This window comes from Odocoileus virginianus, chromosome 17 (assembly GCF_023699985.2).
Source record: "Odocoileus virginianus isolate 20LAN1187 ecotype Illinois chromosome 17, Ovbor_1.2, whole genome shotgun sequence".
NCBI lineage: Eukaryota > Metazoa > Chordata > Mammalia > Artiodactyla > Cervidae > Odocoileus > Odocoileus virginianus.
The window spans coordinates 32,833,935-32,858,363 of record NC_069690.1 but is presented as its reverse complement, the minus strand read 5'-3'; the positions used below and the strand labels follow the sequence as shown (position 1 = coordinate 32,858,363).

The following is a 24,429-nucleotide window of genomic DNA, read 5'->3' as shown; positions in this document are numbered from 1 at the left end:
TAGGGACAGAGCCCCAGGGGGTCTGGGGAGGGGCTGGAGCATGGAGCAGGCCCACTGCTCTGCTCTCCCTGCTGTTCTTGGCTCCTCTGTCAGCTGCTCAGGCTCCTTTCCAGTGACAAAACAGGAATAATGGACATTATTAAATATGCATGGGGCCCAGGCGGGCAGCGGGGTGGGCTGGGCTTCTCTCCCAGGACAGCTTTTCCACTGGCGGTCGCACTGTTGGGGCCTGGCCACAGGCCCCCCATCAGCCGGCATGTGGGCAGGGAGCGAGCCACAGGACCCAGGTAAGGTGACTTGGCTTGGGCCCTTGGGGTCTGCCCCCAGCCCCCTGGGTGCAGGGGTAGGGGGACGCAGTGGCTGAGCTGGGGCTTTGCCCTGACGCACTGTGAGGTCCATCTTGGCCTTGCTTTCTTCATTTGTGAGACATGCGTGATGCTCAAGGCCCAGTGCAGTTCTCTTGATGGTGGGCTGCTCACTTCAGCCCCCTCCCCTGCCACGAGGTCCCAAGGGAGGGGTTCTGCCCAGGTGATGGTTGCCTCACATGTGGGGAAGGGCCCTGGGCTCACAGGGGTCACCTCCAGGCCTGTCTGTTCCACAGTTGGGCTGGGGAAGGATGGGGATGAGGCCAGAAGTCCGGGTGTCCCTGGCCAGTGTCTGGTTGGGAGGCATGACTGGGGCTGTGGTCAGTGGCCCCCCACGTCCCTCCACATGGGGGGATTGTTTCTGGGGCAGTCTGAGTGTCCATGTTGGGTCCTGGGCCTTCTGGATCTGTGGTCAGCAGAGTTATGCTGTCTAGTCTGCGTGAGGCTAGGTCAGCATGACCTGGCCCCTCATAGAGCCTTGTGCTGGGGAGGTGTCCCTGGGGCTGGAGGAGCCCCAACACCCACCTAATCCTCCTCCCTGACTCTCCACCTGGACCCACGGTCACCCCCCACACCTCTTGCTTCCCAGACCAGACTTGTCATCTCCCCACACCTCCCACTTTGCCTCGGGCCCCAGGCCAGCTCACACGGCCATCTTTAGGGCTGCCCACTTGACCTGAGCATGTCCCCTACCAGAGCCAACCAAGGCCCAGCCACCGTCCCTGCACCCCGTCTCCACATAGTGGCCCCCAACACTCTGCAGCCAGGGGTCCAAAGCTCAGAGACCAAATCTCCCTGAGACCCATTACAGACCTGCATCTACGTGGGGGAGGTGTAAGATGTGGGGCCCAGCACGTAGTACAGCTCAGCACACTTGGTCACTTCCACTTTGAGAACACAGATACGCTTGCAGCACGCCAACAGCTCAGAGCCTGGCCGTGTCCCCCACTGCTGGAGGGCTCACAGTCCCGCCCCAGCCCCCAGCCTCACCCGGTTCCTCCACCTGCCATCCTGGCCACTTCTCACTTGCACTCCACTTCATTCCATCCCTCCTGCAACCTGGTCTCTGCGCATGCTATTCCATCTGCCTGAAAATTGTTCCTTCTTCCATCTGAACTCATCCCTCATCTCACAGATCTTGGTTCAGAGTTAGCAACTCAGGGGGCCCTCCAGGCTTCCCCTGCAGCATTCAACCCCCCCCCCCCCCCCCACGTCATAGCCTGGCCTTCGCAGCTCTTCCCAAGGCCACAGTCCCTCCTTATTGGTGTGGCTTTCTGCTTAATATCTGTATACCCCTGACGTTGGGAGCCGTGGGAGGGTGGAGGCTGTGCCTGGTTCTGCTCCACTTTGTGGCCCCTAGCCCCGCACGGTGCCTGGCAGGTGGCAGGTGACACATGAATGAACGAGACTTATTCCCTGACAGCCGCTCTTTGACTGTGGCCAAGGCTGGGGACCCTGAGAGAGAGGCAGGACCCTCAACAGCTAGAAAGCCCCCTTCAGAGGCTATAGGGTGCCACCCTGCCCCCAGTTCCACATGAAATTTGAGGAGACTGAGGTGGGGAAAGGGGCCCAGGGATCCCTCCTGGAGCCACACCTCTGCTTGCCCATGCTGGGTGTCCTTGGCAGCTTGGTGTTTGTCTGGGAGTCCGGCACTGGGCTGCGGCCATTGACTTGCCAGGCAGCAGGGAACCTCGGGTAGGCATCCTTGGGCTCCAAAGTCCACTGTCCAGATGAAGAGACTGTTGTTCAGAGAGGCCAGCTCAGCCATAGCAGAGCCCATGTTCTCAGAGAGGGACCCCAGGGGTTCTGGGGATGGCTCAGAGCTCTGGGTCGGTCCCATTCCCATCTTGGGTCTGACACAGCGAGTCATGTGGCCTCTTCCCTGGGCCCCTCGACTGTATGTAAGCATGGGCACTGGGGCACTGTCCGCTTCCAGAGCTGAGGGACCCTCTGATGAACACAGAGCCAGGCAGCCTACCATTAGTACCACAAATACAGTTGCTCCAGGCCATGGCTCCCGTCTGCTCTGAGGAGGTGGTCTGGGTGACACGCAGGGTCTCCCCACACCTCCCTCTGGTCTCTGCCACCGGCTCGGTCCCTAGCAGCGCAGCCCCAGGCTCATTGCTGGGGCCACTCCTCCGCACACCCCCACCCCAGTGCCGTCTTGCCAAGCTGCAACCTTGGCACCACCCAGACGCCACTGACTTGACGGCTGCTGTCAGCTCTGATCCATGCAATTCCTGCCAGCTCCCCAGACAGTGGATGGCCCAGACCTCCATGCGCAGGACTGATGTCCAGTCCCTGCCTGCTCTGCCCATAGCCTTGTCTGCTGGCCGCCTCCACTCTCCCGCCCGGTTCAGTGAGGGACCCTGGCAGGCACTCTTGGTTCCACCTGCAAACACACTGGCACCCCCCCACTCTGTCCTCTGCACCGCCCCAGCCTTGCCCACCTGGACCACTGTGGTGGCTCCCACAGCAGCTTCTGCAGTGGCTGGAGGGATTCTGTGAAGACCATGGAGGTCCGATTCCACCTCTTCTCTGCCACAGCTCTGGCCAAGTGCTCACCCATGACCTCCGAACCCACCCCCACCTCTGCTGCTCACTGTGCTCTGTCACCCTGGCCCTGCTGCTCCTCCAACATGTCAGGACCACCATGCTCCCCCCAGGCCTCCCTCCCTCCCTCCCCTCCTGCAATTCTTATCCTGGGTATCATTTCCGAGGTACCTCGCCCAGGCCCCTTTTGGTGCTGCCTCCCTGCATTATTTCAACACCAACACTCAAACCATCCGACTGCCTGTATCTTCCACTCACTCACCTTATTTGCTGCCCAGGATGTCAGCTCCATGAGGGTAGATTTCTGTTTTCTTAGCTGTGTCCCCAGTGCTTAAATGGCGCCTGGTGCGGGACAGGCTTCCAGCAAACACTTCTCAACCAGTGAATGAACAGACAAGCCAGTGTTCACTGTCCCGAGGGACTGGGGCCAGGCTTAGGAGGGGTCTGGGGGAGCAGGGACAGGGCCCGGGCAACTCCCACTGGCACTGGGCCCTCGGCCCCAGACCTGGAAGGCCAGCTGAGCCCCTGCTTCCACCCAGTGTCTGGAGCTTCCCCCCGCCACATGATAGCCTGAGCACCCAAGAGCCGTGAGGCAAGGGTCACCTATTAAGAAGGGTGATTCTGGACCACCAGACCTGGTCGGAGCCCAGTTCCGCCGTCCCTAGCTGGTTGACCTTGAACAAGTCACTTCACCTCTCTGTTTCCTCATCTGGAGAGGGGAGTGGATGGTCCCCCCACCACAGCCTGTTGTGAGACCCTCATGGGAAAACAGTGGCTAGGGTCTCAGTTGGAAACCACCTCCGGGAGAAGCAGTGGGGGGCAGGGTGTTGGCCTGTCTGGGTTCAAAGTGAACCCCTGCTCCATGTCCCCTCCAGTGGGCAGCAGCCACAGCCCAAAATGAGGTGGGGGGACAGCACCAGAGGAGGTGATGGGGGTGGATGCCCCCTTGAGATCCCACCCTGTGGGGGCCCAGTTCCCACATGCCCCCCAGGAAGCTGCCTGGCTGCTCTGGTTCCCACTCCCTGGGGGCACCAGGAGCCCCTGGCCCAGCCCCCCACACCATCCCCTGAACTGCTGGGCACCAAAGGGCTCTTGGTGAGTCTTGGGGGAGGAAAAGCAGAGGCAGAGAAGGAAGCGATGGGGCAGAGGGAGTCAGAGGAGGGGAGGAAGGGGGTGCATCTGCTCACACACCCACCTCTTGGCTCCTCTCCTGTCTGAGAAGGGCCTCTCTGCATTTCATAGCTGAGTAAACTGAGGCTCCGAAGGGTCGGCAAGTGGTAGGCCCAGGGCCAGAGCACCTCTGCCCCAGGGTCTCTAAGGAAAATCTTAAGTTGATCACAGAGTTGGCTGTGGGGTCCAAGGACTAAACTGAAGTCCAATGAGTGGAGAGCCTGACGTTAGCTGGAAACCTGTCCTCAGTTCCCCAGGCCCTGATCCTCGATTCCTGGGCAGAGGTGGGGGAGGGAAGAGACTACCCAGGTCTTGGGTCCCAGAGGTGTGGCCCCTAAGTTCTCCCCCGGCCCCCTTCATCTAACAAGCTTCAGCCCCTGACTCTCATAGTGCGGGTTTTTTAAGTGGACTGGTCACCGGCCAGACAATGGGCACATGGCTTTGGGTCAAGTGGCCACCCTGGAGGAATCAGCTATACCTGGAGGGGGGCCACAGGGCTGTCTCAGCAGCGGCAGGAACTGAGAGGAGTGGCAGGGCCAGGAAGGGGCCTGGGACACGGGCCACACACATGGTGCCCCCAGTCAGGGATGCTGCCCAGCAGCTCCATCACATCTTGTTTCCTCTGTGAAGAAGACAGGGTGGGGTCATCACTCACTCCAAAGGAGGAAACAGGCCCAGGGAAGACAGGGCTTTCCCGAAACCACACAGCCCATTGGCGACAGAGCTGGGGCCAGAGCCAGCCAGAGCCAGGCTCCACCCACCCTCTGCTTTTGCTCCTCTGCACCCCTTGCCCTGGCCAGGCATGTGGCCCCACCAAGCCCTGCTGGAACTGAGATGCCTCCTTCTTGCCCTGCCTTCTGAGCCAGCAGCCTGGTTCTCCCCCAATAAATTATTCACACTACTGAGAGCTGGCCAGCTCTGGTTACAATGACAGCAGTCCTGAGCACCTGCCTTGCCCACCATCCCTCTCCCTTACCTAGGACCTGGAGGGTCCCAGCTTCCCCTCCAGGGTTACTTGCTGGCCTTTAAACGTCTGGCTTTGGCTCAGGAGATGGGGCTCCATTTGTGGCCCAGAACAGAGTTGCTGTGTGGTTTAGGGCAGGAGGCTCCCCCTCTCTGGGGCCCAGTTGACCCAAGCGCTCACTTCTGTGGGTGGGTCAGCAGAGGCTTGGGGAGGGCTCAACTGGGGTCAGCATGGTTCTCCCTGTGGAGATTGTAAGGCCAAGTTGTCGCCCCCGCATGGGCCTGCCAGGCCTCCCCCGCTTCCAGTAAATAACACCCAGGCACTTTCCACCAGCCTTGAGGGTGAAACTCTAGGAGGAGCCCGGAGGAGATGAATTATGGATGTGCCCCCTTGAAATCCTGGTCCCGGCCAGAAGGAGCTTGGCTGAACCTTCCCAGGCCACAGGACCAGTCCCAGCTGCTCTGAGTCAAAGGAAGCTGCATGTCCAGCCACAGGCAGGACACTTGGCAGGTCCCCGTATCCCCAAGGTCCTGAGCTTTTGACACCAGACGATCTGGGAGGGAGCAGGTGACCACCATGGCAAAGGAAGACGAGGATGAGAAGAAAGCCAAGAAAGGGAAGAAGGGGAAGAAGGCACCGGAGCCGGAGAAGCCCAAGCGGAGCCTGAAGGGGACGTCGCGGCTGTTCATGGGATTCCGAGACCGCACGCCCAAGATCTCCAAGAAGGGCCAGTTCCGGAGCGCCTCAGCCTTCTTCTGGGGCCTCCACACAGGCCCCCAGAAGACCAAACGCAAGAAGAAGGCGCGCACCGTGCTCAAATCCACCTCGAAGCTCATGACGCAGATGCGCGTGGGCAAGAAGAAGCGCGCCATGAAGGGCAAGAAACCGTCTTTCATGGTGATCCGATTCCCCGGACGGCGAGGCTACGGCCGCCTGCGCCCGCGCGCCCAATCGCTCAGCAAGGCGTCCACGGCCATCAACTGGCTCACTAAGAAGTTCCTCATCAAGAAGGCCGAGGAGTCAGGCAGCACGCAGGCCACGCTTGACGCCTGGCTGGACCGCTCCGGCTCCCGCGTGGGCTCGCGCAAGCTGCCCTTCCCGTCGGGCGCTGAGATCTTGCGGCCGGGAGGCCGCCTGCGCCGGTTTCCGCGCGCCCACAGCATCTACGCGTCGGGCGAGCCCGTGGGCTTCCTGCCCTTTGAGGACGAGGCCCCGTTCCGGCACTCGGGCTCCCGCAGGTCGCTGTACGGGCTTGAGGGCTTCCAGGACCTGGGCGAATACTACGACTACCACCGCGAGGGCGATGACTACTACGACCAGCAATCGCTGTACCGGTACGAGGAGGAGCAGGAGCCCCTCCAGGGCGCCTATGGCCCCCACGGCCCAGCCTGGCCGCCCTATGACTACACGCACCGGTACGTGCCCGAGAACCCCTACGACTACTACAGCCCCGACTACTACGGCAGCTCCTTCTACCCCGACTACACCTTCGGCTACGGCTACGACGACTACGAGCCCCCCTACGCGCCCCCGTCGACGTTCGCGTCTCCCTACGGCTACTACGACGCCTATGCGGGCGAGGTGCACCCACACAGCTACTACCCGGAGACCTACGCCCCACCCGAGGCGCTCTACCCGCCGTACCCACCCTACGACCTGGCCTACGATCTCCCGTATGCTGCACCCCACCTGGATCCCTATGGGGTGCCCCACCTGGATCCCTACGCGCAGCCCTACCATGTCCCCATCGCGGAAGGCACCTACGGTGGGGCCCAGGCAATCTATCCCCCCGAAGAGCCCTATCTTCCGCCCCAGCAGTCGGCCTTCGCGTACCCGTGGGTGCCTCCACCCATTCTGTCACCTCACAACCCATACGCCCACCCGATGGATGACATAGCGGAGCTGGAGGAGCCCGAGGAGGCAGGCAGCGAACAGCCGGGCACCTCCTTCCGCCTGCCCAGCGCCGCCTTCTTCGAGCAGCAGGGCATGGACAAACCTGCCAGGTCCAAGCTATCCCTCATCCGCAGGTTCCGCCTCTTCCCGCGGCCCCAAGTGAAGCTGTTCGGGAAGGAGAAGTTGGAAGTGCCCCTGCCGCCCTCCCTGGACATCCCTCTGCCCCTGGGGGATGCAGATGAAGACGAGGAAGAGGACGAAATGCCGCCGCTGTCCCCGGTGCCCTACGGCCACCCCTTCTGGGGCTTCCTCACGTCGCGCCAGCGCCACCTCCAGCGCGCCCTTTCGGCCTTCGGCGGCCCCCGGGGCCTGGGCTTCAGCCCGGACTTCGGCCGTCCCGCACCACGCCCGGCCACCTCGCTGGCGCGGTTCCTCAAAAACACCCTGTCAGAAAAGGAGCCCATCCCGCGGCTCAGGGGCAGCCAGAAGGCCCGGGTGCGAGGCCCGGCGGTCAGGGAGGCAGCTTACAAGCGCTTCGGCTACAAGCTGGCGGGCATGGACTCCGAGCAGCCCAGCACGCCCATCGTGCTGCGTAGGGCGCAAGCACGCGCGCACAACAACAACAACTCTCACCGCCCTGCGACCCCGCCGCGCACCCCACGTCTGGGCCCCTGCCCCGGCCCCGGCCCAGCGCCCACTCCAACCCTCGCCCCGCCCCTCGGCCTGGCCCCGGGCCTGCCCCCGGCCGTCTCGCCTTACAGCTCCCTCCGCCTGCACCCGCCACCCTGGGCCGCCCCGGCTCACGTGCCCCTCCCACCCCAGGCCAGTTGGTGGGCCTTGGCAGAGCCCCCACCCCTGATCCCCGAGGGGCTCCCCGACCCACTGGCCTTCCCCGGACCACGGCCGTCCTTCAGGGGCTCGCGCCGCCGGGGGGCTGCCTTCGGCTTCCCTGGACCCTCGCCCCGACCCTCACTGAGGAGCCGGCCTGGCTTGGGCTACTGCTCACCCCTGGGGCCCCTGTCCCCACAGCCCTCCATCCGTGCCGTCCCCTTCCGGCCGCCCTTCTCACCACCACCCCGCCGTCCCCGCTCGCTGCGGGAGCCCCCATCCCCACACCGAGCCTCGCCAAGCCCTGGTGCACTCCGCTCACCTTTGCTGGCCCCCTCGACGCCGCCCTCGCCGCCCCCTCTGCTGGGTCCCCGCCTGCGGCACCGCTCGCTCAACCTACCCTCGCGCCTCCCGCGCACGTGGCGCCGCCTCAGTGAGCCGCCCACCAGGGCCGTAAAGCCCCGGCCCCGCCAGCCCTTCCTGCTGCAGCAGGGTCCTGGGTCTTGGCAGGCGGCTGCTGCTGCCCCTGAGCGCCCGGAGAGCCAGGGCGAGACTGAGGACTCAGAGACACCCTGGACGGTGCCCCCGCTGGCCCCGAGCTGGGATGTGGACATGCCTGCCATCCAGCGTCCACCCTCACCCTGGCCCGGAGGCCCTGGCAATCTCCGTGGCTTCTCCAGGCCACCCCCTGTGCCCTCAAGCTCCTTACTCCAGCGCGGGGGCCCAGTGCCCTCCGCTGCTCTCCAGGCTGAAGACCCAGCCTCTGACTCAACCTGCGTTTTCCTGGGGAGACACCAGGACCCAGGGCCTGGACAGCTGACCAAATCAGCCAGCCCCAGCCCCAAGAAGCCTGAAGAAGAGGCCTGCCCAGGGGACGCCCAGACACCAACAGAGCCTGAGCCCCCAGCCCCAACACCCTCCAAGGATGCTCCCTCAGATCGGAAAGCACTGAGGCTCAGTCTCTCCAACCCACTGGCTGCTTCTGACCAGATGAGAGCCACATGGCCACCATGGCGCCGGTGGGGGACGCTGCCCAGTGCCCCAGCCCCCTTGGTGCCCACAGTGGCCCTGGGACCCCTGCCCAAGGCAGGTGAACAGCTCCAGGCAAGTCCTGGGCGTTTTGCAGTGGTCATGCCTCGTGTACAGAAGCTGAGTTCCTTCCAGCGAGCTGGTCCTGCCCCTCTGCAGCCCCCTGTCCAGCTGACCCAGGAGCCAGAGCCCATCCCCAGGCCAAGAGCCTGGAGTCTGCTCTGGTGCCGCCTCTGGCTGCCTGTGGAGGCCCACCAACCCCAGCTGCAAGTACCCACCTGCTCCCTTTCCTGTCGCCTGGTCCCTGGAGCTGCCGGCCTGCCCCATGGGGGCCCCTCGGAAGAGGTTGGCACCAAAGGCTGGTGGAGCAAGGTATGGGGGCACAGGTGAGAGGGAGGGCTTGGGGTTCCTTCCTCGGAAACAGGGCAGGAGACATTCTCAGGACCTTGGAGAGCAGCTGCCTGCTTGGGCCTCAGTCTTCCTATCTGTAGCTTGGGGAGAACAGCCTCTTGGAGCTTCTGGAGGGTTGAATGAGGGGCTGGATGCCCGGCACAGGCAAGCAGAGGACAGAGACTCCAGAAACCCCTTGCAGGTCATGTGGAGGAAGGGATCTTGTCCATCCTAGGCTTCAAGCAGCCCTGTCCCTGTCCGACCTGGAATGCACATCCACCTTCAGCTCCCTGCAGAGATCTTGGCTGAGCATGAAACTACAGACCCTGCCTACCACCCTGTCCCACCCCCATTCACATACATGCTGCTCCTCTTGCCAAACTGGGGTCTTTCCTCTCTTGGGGGCTCCTGCTTAAGGGCAGTCTCCTGGGCTGCAGGGCTCTGGACTGTCTCAATGTGAGGGCTTAGGACACAGGTTTCCAGCCTCTTTACTGCACGGGGCAGGCAGGTACCAAGACCCAGGGATCACATAGTGTTTCACGCTGAGCCAGGAGTCTGTCTAGGCCCCTGTAGGATGTGGGGCAGGCAGTCTGTCTGAGGGGTGCCAAGTCCGTGCTTGGCTGCCACACTTGAGGCGGAACGCGAGCTCCGTGCTGGCAGGCTTCAGTGGAGGGGGGTGGTCACTGGAGCCTCCCCCGGGAACGCCTGGGGTGGGCGGGGCATGCAGGGGCCGCGTGTTTCTCAGCCTCCGCAGATGGGGCCTGGTGGAGTGGGCAGCCAGTGGCCCATCCATGGCGACTGGGGCGGCTTGGCTGCTGGGGGGACCCTGGCCCCGGCGGCGGGTGCCCCGTGCCGTGTGGGCTGCGGCATTGCGGGAGCGGGGCACGAGGCGCCCAGGGGTCAGGGGCAAAGATGCCTGGGCCCTCCTCACCCTGGAATATGTGAGTGGCTGGCGCACCTGGGCAGGTGGGTGGGCGGGAGGCCAGGGACTCTGGGGTGATACCTAGTGTGCCCTACTTAGCACGAGGGCCGCCTCCCGTGTCCCCTTTCCTCGCCTCTCGGGTGGAGGGGTGTGGGCTGGATTCAAGAGGCAGGAAAGGCAGGTGCCCAGCTGTGCTCTCAGTTACGCGGGTCACGTGCAGGCCTGGGACAAGTGCTCAGGCCCAGCACAGCCAAACATGGAGAGCACATGAGTGCATGTCCCATGGCCCAGGCAGACGTGGCATCCTCAGGCCCACTGTGCACCCTAGATGTGCACAGAGGAGGCCCTGCTGCCCAGAGCGGGCATTGGGACTTTTGTTTTGAGACCCCCAGATGTGGGGACATGGCACACAGAAGAAACTGTCAAATGGATGTTAAGAGTATATGCTGCACATGTGTGCCCCCATCTATGGACCAGAGGCCGGCGTGCATGTCCACAGGCACCCTGCAAGACTGCGGGGGCTGGGGGAGAGCCTGAGTGGCAGGCAGTACTGAGCCCGGGTCTGTGTGTGTGGATCTGAGTTTGCTCAGCGCTGGTCATGGGGTGCGGTGTCAAATGGGAAAGTCCTGGTCCTTCGAAGGGCCCCAGGCAGCAGACATGGATGTTTATCTAGTCATCACATAAGCCAACTTGGGCATCACCCTGGAGAAGAGGATCAGCCGCAGAAGCATTTGAGGCGGGAGGCCTTGCTCCTACAGGCATGTGCTCACCTCCTGGGCAGGACCCTTGGGAACATGTGGGAGCACTGACGCCGGACGTGGGTCCCTGGACTAAGGGTTGCATTCCGAGGCAGGGGTTCTGCAGGACCCACCCAACCTGGCCTCAGGGTTCCCTCTCCTGAAATGTGAGTGGGTCCTGGTTGTGTCCAGGCCATGGGGGCCGGGGGGGCATGCACAGCTGACCGCTGGTGTCTCCTCCAGATGCACTCCATCCGCAACCTCCCGTCCACACAGCTCCGCGAGCAGCAGCAGGAGGATGGTGTGGAGGACATGACACAGCTCGAGTGAGTGTTCCCCCTGGTCACCATGCTCCCAGCCAGACCACTGCCTCTTGCCCAGGCACCCCTCACCTCCTGGAACGTACCCTCCTCTGCAAAGCGAGGGTCAGGCAGTGTCACAAAAACCCGATAATTTGGAGGGGCTGTGTCCAGACCCCAGCCCTGGCCTTTACCAGCTGGGCCCAGGTGGTTACTCAGCCTTTCTGCCGTGGTTTCTCACCTGCAGGATGGGGGGAGGCTGTTGTGGGGTTCCGGCACAGTGGAGATGCCTGAGATGTGAAGGCTGTGCTGGTCAATATCATTATCCAACCATGGGGACAGTCCTTACGTCTGCTACTTGAGAGCATTCCCACCTCAGAGATGGGACAGTGATTGTCATGCCCATTGGACAGATGGAAAAACTGAGGCACAGAGAGGTTAAGTAACTTGCCCAAGGCATCATGGTTAGTGTCAGAGATGGGACTTGAACTCTAACCTCTCTGACGAAGGCCCTGCCCCAAGGGGAAGGTGGGCCCTGACTGCCCCCTCCATGCCTTTGCAGAGACCTCCAGGAGACCACCGTGCTGGCCAATCTCAAGACCAGATTTGAACGGAACCTCATCTATGTAAGGCCTGGGGCTGGCCCCTCCCTGGGCTGGGATCTGAGGGCCATGGCTCCCCTGCCTTCTGGGGCTGCAGTGGACAGATGGATTTCTCCTGCCCACCCCAGACTGGAGTTTCTACTATTTAGGCATAGCATGCAACAGCTGGGAGCACTAGCATCTAAAGTCCTAGAATACACAGTCTGAAAATAGTGGGTGCCAGGAGCAGAGACCTGGAGACAGGGAACCCCAAAGTGTGTGACCCCCCCTCCCCCAGACCAGGGGTCCGATGGATTAAAGCTTCCAGAGACCCAGGTCCCAGGAAAGGCAGTCAGGGGGGCAGCCCCAACTGTGAATGAATGAAGCAGGCAGCAGCTGTCATGGCCATCCTTGCAGCATCGTGGCTGTGGGGCTTTGCTTGCTCCAGCCTTCTCTGGCCTCAGTCTGGACAGTGCCCGACACTCCACCACCAGAGCAGATGACCCATCAGACTGTCAGGGGCCAAGGTGTAGGCACCAGAGCCAGGTAGCCAGGCGTCTGTCTCCACAAAACAGGGATCCCGACTCCAGGAGTAGGGGAGGGAGGGATGTGGACAGGTGCTGAGGCCACTCTCTGCCCAGCAGACATACATTGGCAGCATCCTGGTGTCGGTGAACCCGTACCGGATGTTTGGAATTTATGGGCCGGAGCAGGTGCAGCAGTACAGCGGGCGGGCCCTGGCCGAGAACCCCCCGTGAGTGTCTCTGGGGCTGGAAGAGGGGATAGCCTGGGGTCTCGGGCCCTGTCTGAGCTGGGGGTTGGGGCAGGTGGTCGTGGGCAGCCCAACAGCTTCTCCCCAACCCTGGCCATAGCCCCTACTGGGCTGCAGGCCACTGTTCGGCAGAACTGCAGGCTCAGTTCTGGACAGGGAGCCTTGCGGGAACATTCCCCTAGGGGTGGGTGTGAAGCAGGACTGGCCACTCGATTGGGCAGAAGTGCCCCTTGCCTGCCCACTGGGAGGTTTGGGAGCATGCGGCAAGGCCTGCCCAGGAACCCTCTGGCCTGTCTCTCCAGGCACCTCTTCGCAATTGCAAATCTTGCCTTTGCCAAAATGCTCGATGCCAAACAGAACCAATGCATAATTATCAGGTGAGCAGGGGTGGGGCTGGGAACCGGCCTCCTACCTGTGTCCTCCTGTGTCACGGCGGGGTCAGGGGAGCCCCGGGGGCGGGGGTGGCCATGAGTAGGTGGCAGCTCACTCTGCCCCTTTGCCCGGGCAGCGGAGAGAGCGGCTCGGGAAAAACCGAGGCCACGAAGCTGATTCTGCGCTACCTGGCGGCCATGAGTCAGAAGCGGGGCGTCACACGGCAGGTGCGTCCATCTCTCAGCTGTGTGGTCTATCCATCTCCCCCAGCCCAGCGCCCAGGGAGGGCTCGTATGACTGGGGACTCTTTCTGCCTGCCCTCCCTGGGAGTTACTTCCTGCTCATGTCCCCCTGCGTGAGCTCTATATTCCAGCTTCTTGGAGCGGCCCAAATAAAGGCTGCATGGGCCAGGGGCACCATCCACACCTCCCGCCAGGCCTCAGCTGCATGGTCGTGAAGGAGGCAGGACTGGCCCAAATGTGGGGATTGCAGGCAGAAGGTGCTGGGACACTGAGAAGGCCTGGCCAGGGTCTGCAGGATGGAAGGTCTGCTCAAAGCTAGGTTCCCTGAACTGAGAATGTTAGAACTTGGTAAAGGCTTCCTAAGGACCTACTATGTGCCAGGCACAGGCTAGGCTCTGGGAGCATGCCACAGCACCTGTTAAGCCTGCTCCTGCAGTAGGGCCATCAGTGTCTGTTTCGGGCATGGCTGGGGCTAGAGTCTTAAACACTGTCTCTTGTCTTGCCCACTCCTGCCATGCTTGACCGTCATCCTCATCTGATTCCTCATCTGCTGCAGCACCATGGCCCAGGGGCCAGCACGTCTCAGGGCTCCTTCTGTTGAACTGGTTTCGGTCATGAGTCCTTGTGGAACCCAGTTGTGCCTTGATCAGCCTATGTCTGGGCCACAGGCTGCATGTCTGGGCTGAGATGTGACAAGGGTCCCTGGGGCGGGGTCTTGGGAGGGCACTGAATGCTTCCCAGCCCAAACACAGCACCACCACACCTGTGGGCCAAGCTGGACGGCCCCAGGGCCCTGATGGCCCCACCCCGGGCTGCGTGCCTGCCTCATGGCAGGCACCAGGAGGAGATCTCACCCCAGTTGCCCTCAAGGGGCACCCAGACTAAGGGATAGTACAGATCAAAGCCCAGGTGTACCCTGACTCCTGGAGCATCCCCAGGCTGGCCCCCAGGCCTCTCTGGGCCTCAGTCCACTCCTCTGTGCAGTGGGCAATACTTCTGGGACCAAGCTAGACTGTGCATGACCAGATGCAGGGAACTGGTCTGGTCGCCGGGGTAACAGGTGTCACTTCTGTGTACCCTGGGCCCTCCTGCTACACCTGAGAGTTCATCCCGAGGAAACAGTGCAGCCAGAGAAAACACTGCCTACACCACTGAGCCTGGGCTGTGGGCCCTCGCTCTTCTGACTCTGGAGTACTGGGCACACAGCCATACCTCTCCTAGCCTCAGCTCCCTGATCTGTAAATGGCTGATACTGGCATCTACCTCGTAGGAACATTAGCGATGCTGTAATTGGGACGAAGGGTCTGGCATGCAGTAGGTGCTTACTAAGTGGGCACTGTAATTCACTATGCCTTGGTGGCTCTGCTGTTTAACCCCTATTTCATCCATTCAGCAGATTCTTTTTTTTTTGGCTGCAGTGTGTGGCACACGGGAATCTTAGTTCCCCAACCAGGGATTGAATCCGTGCCCTTTTCAGTGGAAGCCTAACCACTGGACCTCCAGGGAAGCCCCCTTGCAGATGTTTGTAGAGGGCCTCCTAAGGACCAGGTCTTGTGTGGATGCTGGGCACCAGGCACGTGCAGACAGATTTCTGCCTGTGGGGCTGATATTCCAGCAGGAGATAGGGGCCGAGTGAAGGGCTGAGGACTGCAGGGGAACAGAACTCTAACACCCAGAGGCAGGTGCGGGCACAGTCAGGGGGACTGCAGTGTTGGGCAGATCCAGGGAGGGGACAGGAGATGAGGCGGGGCTGTGCCAGACCTTCAAGCCCAAGGGGTGGGAGCTGTGGGGGGCGGGGGCAAGACCTCGCTCATGTTGCAGAGGACCCCAGGTGGGAGCTAGGCAGGGCAGGAAGGAGGCCCTTCCAGGACTCTGGAGCACAAGGACATCCTCAGGGCCCCCAGCCTGGAGCCACACCTTGGTTCCTGAGCCCAGACACCTGGGTCTCCGAGGCTCAGGGGTCTGCTCTCACCTGGCGACTCTCCTGCCCGCCAAGGGCTTGGAGGGCTTGGCCAGTCCCTCTGTGATTTGAGGCCCCCTGCATCCTGGGGGAGCTGGTCAGTCCTGTAGGTGACCGACTTCTGTTCTTGTTCCTCTCCTCCTCCTCGGTCCTGGTGGCTCCTGAAGATAAAGGTACTGGGTGTGTGTGCACACGCATGTATGGTGGAGTGGGGCAACAGGAGGCAGGGCAGGGGGCCTGGGCGGCCTCAGGGGTCTTCAGGGAACCCACCGCCCTCACGAAGTGGAACCTGGGCTGGCCCCACGTGCTCCCCACAATGCCCATGTTGTCCTCCGGTGCTCAGATCCTGGAGGCCACACCCCTCCTGGAGTCCTTTGGTAATGCCAAAACCGTCAGGAACGACAACTCCAGCCGCTTCGGGAAGTTTGTGGAGATCTTTCTGGAAGGGTGAGTGGGCTGGTGAAGGAACCTGCAGGGTCTGTGTGCACTGTGCCTGGCACAGCCCTGACCCCTAACTGTGCCCACCCACCCAGGGGCGTGATCTCTGGTGCCATAACCTCCCAGTACCTGCTCGAGAAATCCAGGATCGTGTTTCAGGTGGGCTGGCTCTCCAGGCCTTGTGTGACCAGGTGGGGGGCATGCAGACCCTCGGAGCCTGGCACCTGGCTGAGCAGTGTGTGTGTCTGTGTCTGTGTGAGCCTGTGGCCCATCTCCTTGCGTGTGTGTATGTATGTGTGTAGATGTCCATGTGTGTGCATGTATGTATCTCTGCGTGTGCATTTGTGCATTTGTGTATATGTGTGCATGTATGCATGTGTATGCATGAGTGTATCTCTGTGTATGTGTATATGTGTGTCTATCTGTGTGTGTGTATATCTCTCTGTGTATCTGTGTATGTATCTGTATCTGTGTGTGTGTGTGTGTGTGTTTGTGTGAGCCTGTGGCCCATCTCCTTGTCATGGAAGCACACCGGGCACCATCCTGCTGTAGGGCCTTTGCACAGCTGTTCTTTGTAACTGGAGCACTCACCCCCAGACACCTGCCAGGCCAAGCCCCTCACCTTCTCCGAGTCCTCCCCAATATGCCACCTGCTCGGGGAAGGTCCCCCAGTAAAGATGCAGCCTCTCCACCCACCAGACCTGCCCACCCACTGCTGCAGCATTTTCTTGCACAGCACTTCTCCCCACTCACAGTGGTCTGCCAGGAGTCTGTCTCCCCACCAGCAGGTGGCTCCACAAGGCTCCTGGGGCTCCTTCCACCTTGTGCTTATTTCTCCAAAGTTAAACCCTGCTCAGGGCTCCTTCCCACCAGCACGCCAGTTGCCCCTACCCCCGCCAGTGCCAGGCTGGGGTCACTCGACACAGAGGCGCCAGTCTCATCTGAGGCCCATGTGTGTGTGTGTGTGTATTTGTGGGTACACCTGGGCTTGTATGTGTGTCTGGGGGGTCACCCGGGTGGGTGGCTCCCCTCTGTGCACCCACCCACCACTCTGTAGGCCAGAAATGAGAGGAACTACCACATCTTCTATGAGCTCCTGGCTGGGCTGCCTGCCCAGCTCCGGCAGGCCTTCAGCCTTCAGGAGGCCGAGACCTACTACTACCTGAACCAGGTGAGAGCCAGCAGGTGTCTGAGGGCCCCTGGCCAGGTGCTCCCACCCCATCACGCTGTGTGGGCCCAGAGAGCCGTGTCCTGATGGACAGTGAAGGTGTTGGGGTTTTGGGGGGTGAGTTCCTTTGCAGTATCTCATCATGGCGAGGGGGACAGGTGTCACTGGGGTCCAAAACTAAGGTGGGGGTGGCCTATGTGATTGTTTCTCTGGAGCCTGGAACAGAACTCAGCGGCCTGGAGTGTCCACACTTCCCTCCAGAGCCTCACTTTCCTGTCTGTAAAATGGGAACAGAATAGTTCTGCATTGTAGGGCATGTCAGGGTTAGGTGAAGGAAATGTACTCAGAGCCTTCAGCACGGGACTTGGGCCACTCGGAGCCCCTTGCCCTCGAGAGTGGATTGAGAGCTGAGAGCCCAGGCCAGGCTGCAGGCCAGGGCAGAGCAGGGACCCCGAGGCCTCCACCCAGGGTCCTAGACCCCTACTCTGACCCTGCCCAGGGTGGGAACTGCGGGATCTCAGGGAAGAGCGACGCGGATGACTTCCGCCGGCTGTTGGCTGCCATGGAGGTACTGGGCTTCAGCGCGGAGGACCAGGACAGCATCTTCCGCATCCTGGCCTCCATCTTGCACCTGGGCAACGTCTACTTTGAGAAGGACGAGGTGAGGGCTCCGGGCCACAGGACAGCTTCCTCAGGACATGGGCTTCCCCTCAAGGCTGAGAGCTGCCAGCTCACAGCTGGAAGCGCTTGGTCCACAATTTGGGGTGGTTCATCTTTTTCTCATTGGTATATAGAGCTCTTTATATGTGTTAAGGAAATCTGTAGGATTTGCAGGTGTATTTTCTGATTTATCATTTATGTTTTGACTTTATTTACAGGTTTTTTGGTGTTTGGGATTTTTTTTCTTTTCTACAGAGATTTTAAGGATTATTTTCAGAAATTTCATTTATGAAGTTTTTTCTTATACAAATTTTAAGACTTCATTATTTTTAGAGACTAATCTCTCTAAAATTATAAAAGCCTTTCCCTGTAATTTTTTCAAGATCTCTTAGGGTTTCTGTTTGATTTAAAAAAAAAAAAAATTTAAATCTCTGGTTCATCAGAAACTTACCCTAGTAAGGTACAGGGTAGGGATCCCAGGTTGTTGTGTTTTTTTTGAAATGGTCACTCAGTCTCCCAACTTGAGAGATACATATTTATCATATGCTCAATTCCTGTGTCCTTTTGTATCTGATTCCACACTTTTTATTGTGCTTCATTGATTTGTTTATGAATTATGTATCTGATCCCACAGTGTTTTAATTATTCTGACTCTATGTCTTACTATCTCACAGAGTCCCTGGAATTCCTACTTGAGAATTTTCCTGGCTGTTCTCACTTGTTTCCAAATTTGTATGTTGTTCAGTCGCTTGTGTCTGACTCTTTGCTACCCCATGGACTGCAGCACACCAGGCTCCTCTGTCCTCCACAATCTCCTGGAGTTTGTACAAACTCATGTCCATTGAGTCAGTGATGCCATCCAACCATCTCGCCTTCTGTCATCCCCTTCTCCTGCCTTCAATTTTCCCCTTTTTTGGTATGAATTTTATATAAAGAGCTCATCTAGCTCAGCAGGCCCTCCTGTGGGTGTTTTGCAGACGGACGCGCAGGAGGTAGCCTCAGTGGTGAGCGCCCGGGAGATCCAGGCCGTGGCTGAGCTTCTGCAGGTCTCCCCCGAGGGCCTGCAGAAGGCCATCACCTTCAAAGTGACTGTGAGTCCCTGGTGGCTGGGGCTGCTTCACGCCCCATGCTGTATGGGCCCCCTGCCCCTCTCCCCCGCCTCCCACTCCTGTCCATCTCTGGGTTGGGCCCAGAGTTGGGTACCTCGGACCCCAAAGGCGTTATAGCCCCCAGACCTTTGCATAGCTGTTCCCGTTTTCACACCCAATCAACCTTCCGGACCCAACACAGACATCGCCCGCTCCAGAGAGCCACGCTTGAGCCCTGGCTGGGCCTGTCCCTCCCGCAGCCTCTGCCCTTCCTCCCTTCCCGAGGCTGACGTCACTGCTGTGTCTGCTTATACAAGCTCCTGTCTCCCTGACGGTGGGGGCAGCCCCCACTCCACCAGCAAGCCAGGCAGCAGAGGGGTGAGGGTATGCGTCCTGCCCCCTGACTGACTTTGTGCCTGAGACCAGTCACACCAGCTCCACAATCCCCGCCCCACGCCTCGCCTCCCAGTTCTCTGGGGACTGCCCTGAGGCGGTGGCCAGCACACTGTCCCTCAGAGCCCACCTCCCCCTGCACCCCAGGAGACCATGAGAGAGAAGATATTCACCCCCCTGACGGTGGAGAGCGCCGTGGACGCTAGGTGAGGCTGCAGCCCCACCTGAGGCCCCCGCACCTCCTCACTGTGCCTGCCCCCTCAACACCTCTCTGCTCCAGGGACGCCATCGCCAAGGTCCTGTACGCATTGCTGTTCAGCTGGCTCATCACCAGGGTCAACGCGCTGGTGTCCCCACAGAAGGACGCGCTGTCCATTGCTGTCCTGGACATCTATGGCTTCGAGGTGGGGCTCTGGGGGGGAGGTTCGAGTGCCATCAACTGTTCAGGGCCCTCCCCCGTTATTATCTCCCTCCATTCACCCACAAGCACTTCCTGGGGCTTCTGGGTGCCAGGCTCTGTGGGTGACACCAGGGATCCCAGAAAGGACCAGACCTGGGCGCTACCCTTGGGGTGCTTCCAGGAGGGACTGCGTGGGGTTTCAGTGGACAGACGCGGACAAACACATGTGGTCAGAACCTGAACAGAGGCAGCCTGGTGCTGGGGGAGCCTGGAGAAGATCCCTAACTGGGCAGGCATCAGGAAAGTCTTCCTGGAGATGTCCTGAGCTGATTCCTTAAGAGCCAATCAAGGCATTTGAGGTGGAAAGAACAGTCATGCAAAGGCTCAGGGGTGTGGGGAGCTGGGAGTCATTTGGGGGGTTAGAGTGGGGGATGTGGAGAAATACAGGCAAGATCAGAACAGCAGAAGTGGCCGCTGAGGTTCCCATGGTGCCTGTTACGTGCCAGCTGCTGTTTTGAGCTCTCGGCTTGTTACTCACTTAATCCTGACAGTTACCTGGGAAGTGGGCACTGTCATCCCCATTTTACAGATGGGGAGGCTGAGGCACTTGGGGTAGAAAGTGGCAGACCGAAGGTCGGAACCCAGGTAGAAGGTTCCAGGGCCTGGGCCTCAGCCACTACCTGGACCACCTCCCATGGTTCCCGAACCACTGGGCTCTCACCTGTGCCCAGAGGGAGGCCCCAAGCGGTCTGAGCAGAGGGTCTGTGTGCAGGGCTCCAGCTTGCTGAAGTTGTGATTGTGGAAGGCAGGGATAAACCTGCATGGGGAAGGGGGGTGGGCAGGCCCTGGGTGGGGACAGATGGGCTACTGGCCACAGAAGTGCAGGGCCCAGCCTCTCTGCCCATCTGACAGGACCTAAGCTTCAACAGCTTCGAGCAGCTGTGTATAAACTATGCGAACGAGAGCCTCCAGTACCTCTTCAATAAGATCGTCTTCCAGGAGGAGCAGGTGAGAAGCCTCTGTCCGCTTTTGGTCCTGTCCTGCCAGCCGCTAGGCCTTCTTGGAGGCAGACAGGCTGCGCTGGCTCTTTGAGGACAAACGAGAGGTCATCCATAGGCCCAGTGGAGGGCGAGGCGCTCTGAGCTAGGGATCAGCATGTGCATAGGCCCTGCTCTGGAGGGGCAGGTGCAAGGGTTCTGAGCCCAGAGAAGAGCCCTCCTGTGGTCCTCCTCACCCTCGCAGGGCCGTCCAGGCCGGGGACAAGCAGGACCCAGAGGTGGCTCATGTTGAGCTGCCCTGCTGGGAGTGAGCTCCCTGTGCTGGGAGGGGTGCAGGTGGAGGTACCCTGGCTGGGACCCTCTGGATTGTGTCCACCTTGGGGACAGGGTGGAGGCACTGGGCAGGGCTGGAGGCCAAGGACCGCTGTCCACAGGAGGAGTACATGCGCGAACAGATCGACTGGCAGGAGGTCACCTTCGCCGACAACCAGCCCTGCATCAACCTCCTTTCACTGAAGCCCTACGGCATCCTGCGCATCCTCGATGACCAGTGCTGCTTCCCCCAGGTGTGCGCTGAGTATGCTGCTTGGGGCACACGGCGCTCTGAGCCCGCGTCCCCACTGGGCCCAAGTCCTGCACTCCACTCTGCTCTGGCCTTGAGTCTGGGGCTCAGGACACCCAACCTGGGGTTTTAAACCTGGGGTGATTGAGGCTGGATGGGGGCTCTGGAGGAGGGGCTGCGCCAGTCCGTGAAGTCACAGAAGGCTTCCTGGAGGAGGTGATCTTGGGGTTGGGCCTCAGATTCTGATTGGAAAACACGAGAGTGGTATGGGTGCTCTGGTCAGTGGGACTAGAGAGAGCAGAGACAGGTGGGCTGGAGGGAAGGCAGCTGGCAGCCCACCCTTCCACAGGGTCCATTCAGGCCGTCCATACTAAGCAGCAGGCAGCCAGAGGAGCAGGGACCTTCTCCTCCTCCCTGCAGCTTGAGGGGGACCAGTCAGGGCTGGAGAATTTGCCACCAGGCAAGCTACTGGATGCCTGGGCCCTGCCCACGCTGACCCCTGCCTGCCCCCAGGCCACAGACCACACATTTCTGCAGAAGTGCCATTACCACCACGGCGCCAACCCACTCTACTCCAAGCCCAAGATGCCGCTGCCCGAGTTCACCATCAAGCACTATGCGGGCAAAGTCACCTACCAGGTGAGATCCTGAATGGCCCACACAGCCTTCAGTCCCAGTCTCCACGCCAGAGACACCCGGACCTGTTGCAATCTGGCCCTGCTGATCCTCAGCTGTGTGATCGCGGCCAAGTCCCTCTACCTCTCTGAGCCTCAGCTTTCTCATCGAAAAGTGTGGGAACAATAGTGCCCATCTCCCGGGGTGAGTGAAGAAGCCCAGCACTCGGCGGGCATGGTGAAGAGCAGCGCCCATCAGTAGTGATCGCTGTTACTGCTGTCATCTCGGCTCTTTCCTGCCCTGAGGTGTCTCAGACCAGGATTCTAACCCTCTGTCCCCACTGGGCCTCATTTTCCTCATCTCTAGAATGGGTACAGGACAGAGTTACTGAGGATGGGCCATGACGTGGATTGGGCATGTGGCTACTGCCCAGTCTCCCCCTCCCCAGGGGGTGGAGAGGACAGTGGGACAGGAAGGGGGGAACCATAGCAGGCGGAGGGGCCCATCCCTCTCAGGACAGACAGGGAGACCAAGGCCTAGGGGGGCAGGGCCAGGGTCACCTGGTGCCGTGAGCCCCTGACCCACTATAAGGAGGACGGAAGAGGAGGGGAGTGGGCAGTGCACACACGCTGGGATGGGTTAGCCTTCTACCCTGTCTCCCAGGCCGGTGGGGTAGAGTGGGGTCCACACTGAACTGCCCCTCCCCTCCCCGCTCCAGGTGCACAAGTTCCTGGACAAGAACCATGACCAGGTGCGCCAAGATGTGCTTGACCTGTTCGTGCGGAGCCGGACTCGGGTGAGTAAGCCTCGCCGCCCCGGCCCCCCGGAGCACCCAGTCCACCGTCAGACCCCTTTTCCAGCTTGATCCAGCCTCTGGCTCACCCCAACCCATCCCTCACTGAGTGGTTCTCCTACCCCCACCTCCTCTTGGCCTCCACATCCCCCCAGGTCGTTGCCAGAGTTCATGGCCAGGTGTGTCACAGGCCCCCTTGGGGCCAGGCACAGAGACAGTGCCCCATGTTCCCCAACAGGCGGGCCACTTGGAAGGTACTGAGCATGCTGACTTGAGAAGAATGCCAGCCAGGACGGCATGGCCTTCAGTCAGGGCAGGGGTCCAGCGGTCACTTTCTGATCCCCAGGTCCAGAGACCAATGGCTTTTGTTCTTCCCCTTTCTCTTTCTCTCTGTCCATTTCCCTCCTTGTTTCTGCCTCTGGGCCCTTCCCCCTTCTGTCTCCTGGCTCCTGGCACCTTGATATTGACCACTGGCCCAGGTGGTAGCACACCTCTTCTCCAGCCACGCCCCACAGGCTGCTCCTCAGCGCCTGGGCAAGAGTAGCTCCGTCTCCCGGCTCTACAAGGCGCACACGGTGGCTGCCAAGTTCCAGCAGTCACTTCTGGACCTGGTGGAAAAGATGGAGAGGTGGGTGTGGCAGGGTATGGGCACCCACCCTGTGACCCTGGGGGCAAGCACCCTCCTTCCCAGGGCTTCACACTGCCCTCCTCTCAACTCTGCCCAGGTGTAACCCCTTGTTCGTCCGGTGCCTGAAGCCGAACCACAAGAAGGTATGTGATGGCAGGGGCCCCTGGGGGAGCCAAGTCCTCTTCCCATGCTATGTGACCTTGGGCAAGTGGCCTTTCCTCTCTGGACCGCCCATCTGCCCAGCCCACCATTGAGACCATTGCACATGTTTGGGCCAATATTCAGGCTTCCTCTCTGGGCCCTCCCCCAGGAGCCAGGCCTCTTTGAGTGTGATGTGGTGACGGCCCAGTTACGCTATTCAGGGCTGCTGGAGACTGTGCGGATTCGGAAGGAGGGCTTTCCAGTGCGGCTGCCCTTCCAGGTGTTCATCGACAGGTACCTTGGTCTGATGCTTCCTGAGCTCTGCAGACCCCTACCCAACCCCCCATGGCCTCAGGAATTCACAACCCAGGCAGAATAGGTCTGGCCATGCACAGTTGCTCATGTTGTGCACTACACAAGACTACCACATACTAGCTGTTACATGGCAGACATATTTACTACTTTGCATTTTTTATAGTTTTATTATTATGTATGTGTTGATTCCAAAGAGGAGTGATTTTTTATTACTAATATGACAAGTTTCCAGCAGATGGCGTAAAAGCATTTTCTTCTATTGAAACCATTTACTACCATTTAATGCTCTTTTTAAGTAGCCTTGGGACAGAAAGCCCTTTTCTGGTTAGAAAAGACTGAGTAAATGATCTGCTGGATCCAGGCCTCCCGGAGACAGGGGTTGGGTGGTGACCCTGAGGTCTAACAGGCAGCCGGATGGGTCCAATAGCCCCATGCTGGGTTTGGGGCCTGCAGGTACCGCTGTCTAGTGGCCCTCCAGCACAACCTGCCAGCCAGTGGGGACATATGTGTGTCAGTGCTGAGCCGCCTATGCACAGTCACACCAAACATGTATTGTGTTGGTGTCAGCAAGGTGAGTCCTACCCACATTCAGCCCCTGGGTGCCCTGTGGCTAGAAACCTTGGGCTCAGAAGTGCCCAGGCCAGAGGCCATCCAGCTGAGCTGGGGCAAGGTTGCTGATCCCATCTCCAGACTCTGCCTGGTCGCTCTCCCTGTCCGATTCACCGTCCTGCCTTCCCCACTTCTCCAGACTTGGCCATCCTCCCTCCGATCTGGGGCTGGCCTGTCCTTTGTCTCCAGGGACTCCTCGGGAGGGTGGGCCCAGGCAGTGCCCGGGGCTCTCAGCCTCAGCGCTCGCCTGCTGCCCCCAGCTCTTCCTGAAGGAGCACTTGCACCAGCTGCTAGAGGGCATGCGGGACCACGTCCTGAGCCTGGCGGCCCTCACGCTACAGCGTTGCCTCCGCGGCTTCTTTGTCCAGCGCCGTTTCCGCTCCCTACGCCGCAAGATCATCCTGCTGCAGAGCCGGGCACGTGGATTCCTGGCCAGGTGCAGGTCCAGAGTGGGCAAGGCTCCCTGGGTTTCTGTGGCCAGGCCCCAGGAAGGCCAAGCCTGAACCTGGGTAGTGAGTTCCCCATTCCCAAAGGCATGCAAGCT

The 24,429-nt window shown here is 60.5% G+C and overlaps 1 protein-coding gene and 1 long non-coding RNA gene across 2 annotated transcripts in view; one reads left to right on the top strand and one right to left on the bottom strand.

Moving 5' to 3' along the window:
* Positions 1–1,564: 1,564 nt before the first annotated feature.
* Positions 1,565–6,867, bottom strand: LOC110151009 (uncharacterized). The gene is made up of 5 exons (XR_002317923.2): positions 6,766–6,867; positions 5,065–5,292; positions 4,567–4,710; positions 3,181–3,288; positions 1,565–2,087 (listed from the first exon to the last, which is right to left on the bottom strand). It is a non-coding gene; the product is annotated as an uncharacterized lncRNA (long non-coding RNA).
* Positions 5,254–24,429, top strand: part of MYO15A (myosin XVA) — a 47,289-nt gene continuing 28,113 nt past the window's right edge. The window contains exons 1-23 of the mRNA XM_020914190.2: positions 5,254–9,174; positions 11,095–11,177; positions 11,713–11,776; positions 12,376–12,485; positions 12,806–12,880; positions 13,012–13,102; positions 15,245–15,250; positions 15,421–15,524; positions 15,611–15,674; positions 16,573–16,686; positions 17,183–17,344; positions 18,321–18,434; positions 18,972–19,030; positions 19,105–19,228; positions 20,137–20,232; positions 20,657–20,788; positions 21,298–21,423; positions 22,118–22,195; positions 22,672–22,820; positions 22,918–22,963; positions 23,131–23,255; positions 23,730–23,847; positions 24,146–24,321. Coding sequence (XP_020769849.2) covers positions 5,629–9,174; positions 11,095–11,177; positions 11,713–11,776; positions 12,376–12,485; positions 12,806–12,880; positions 13,012–13,102; positions 15,245–15,250; positions 15,421–15,524; positions 15,611–15,674; positions 16,573–16,686; positions 17,183–17,344; positions 18,321–18,434; positions 18,972–19,030; positions 19,105–19,228; positions 20,137–20,232; positions 20,657–20,788; positions 21,298–21,423; positions 22,118–22,195; positions 22,672–22,820; positions 22,918–22,963; positions 23,131–23,255; positions 23,730–23,847; positions 24,146–24,321 — 5,762 coding nt within the window. The 5' untranslated portion in view covers positions 5,254–5,628. The remainder of the gene's footprint in view (positions 9,175–11,094; positions 11,178–11,712; positions 11,777–12,375; positions 12,486–12,805; positions 12,881–13,011; positions 13,103–15,244; positions 15,251–15,420; positions 15,525–15,610; positions 15,675–16,572; positions 16,687–17,182; positions 17,345–18,320; positions 18,435–18,971; positions 19,031–19,104; positions 19,229–20,136; positions 20,233–20,656; positions 20,789–21,297; positions 21,424–22,117; positions 22,196–22,671; positions 22,821–22,917; positions 22,964–23,130; positions 23,256–23,729; positions 23,848–24,145; positions 24,322–24,429) is intronic.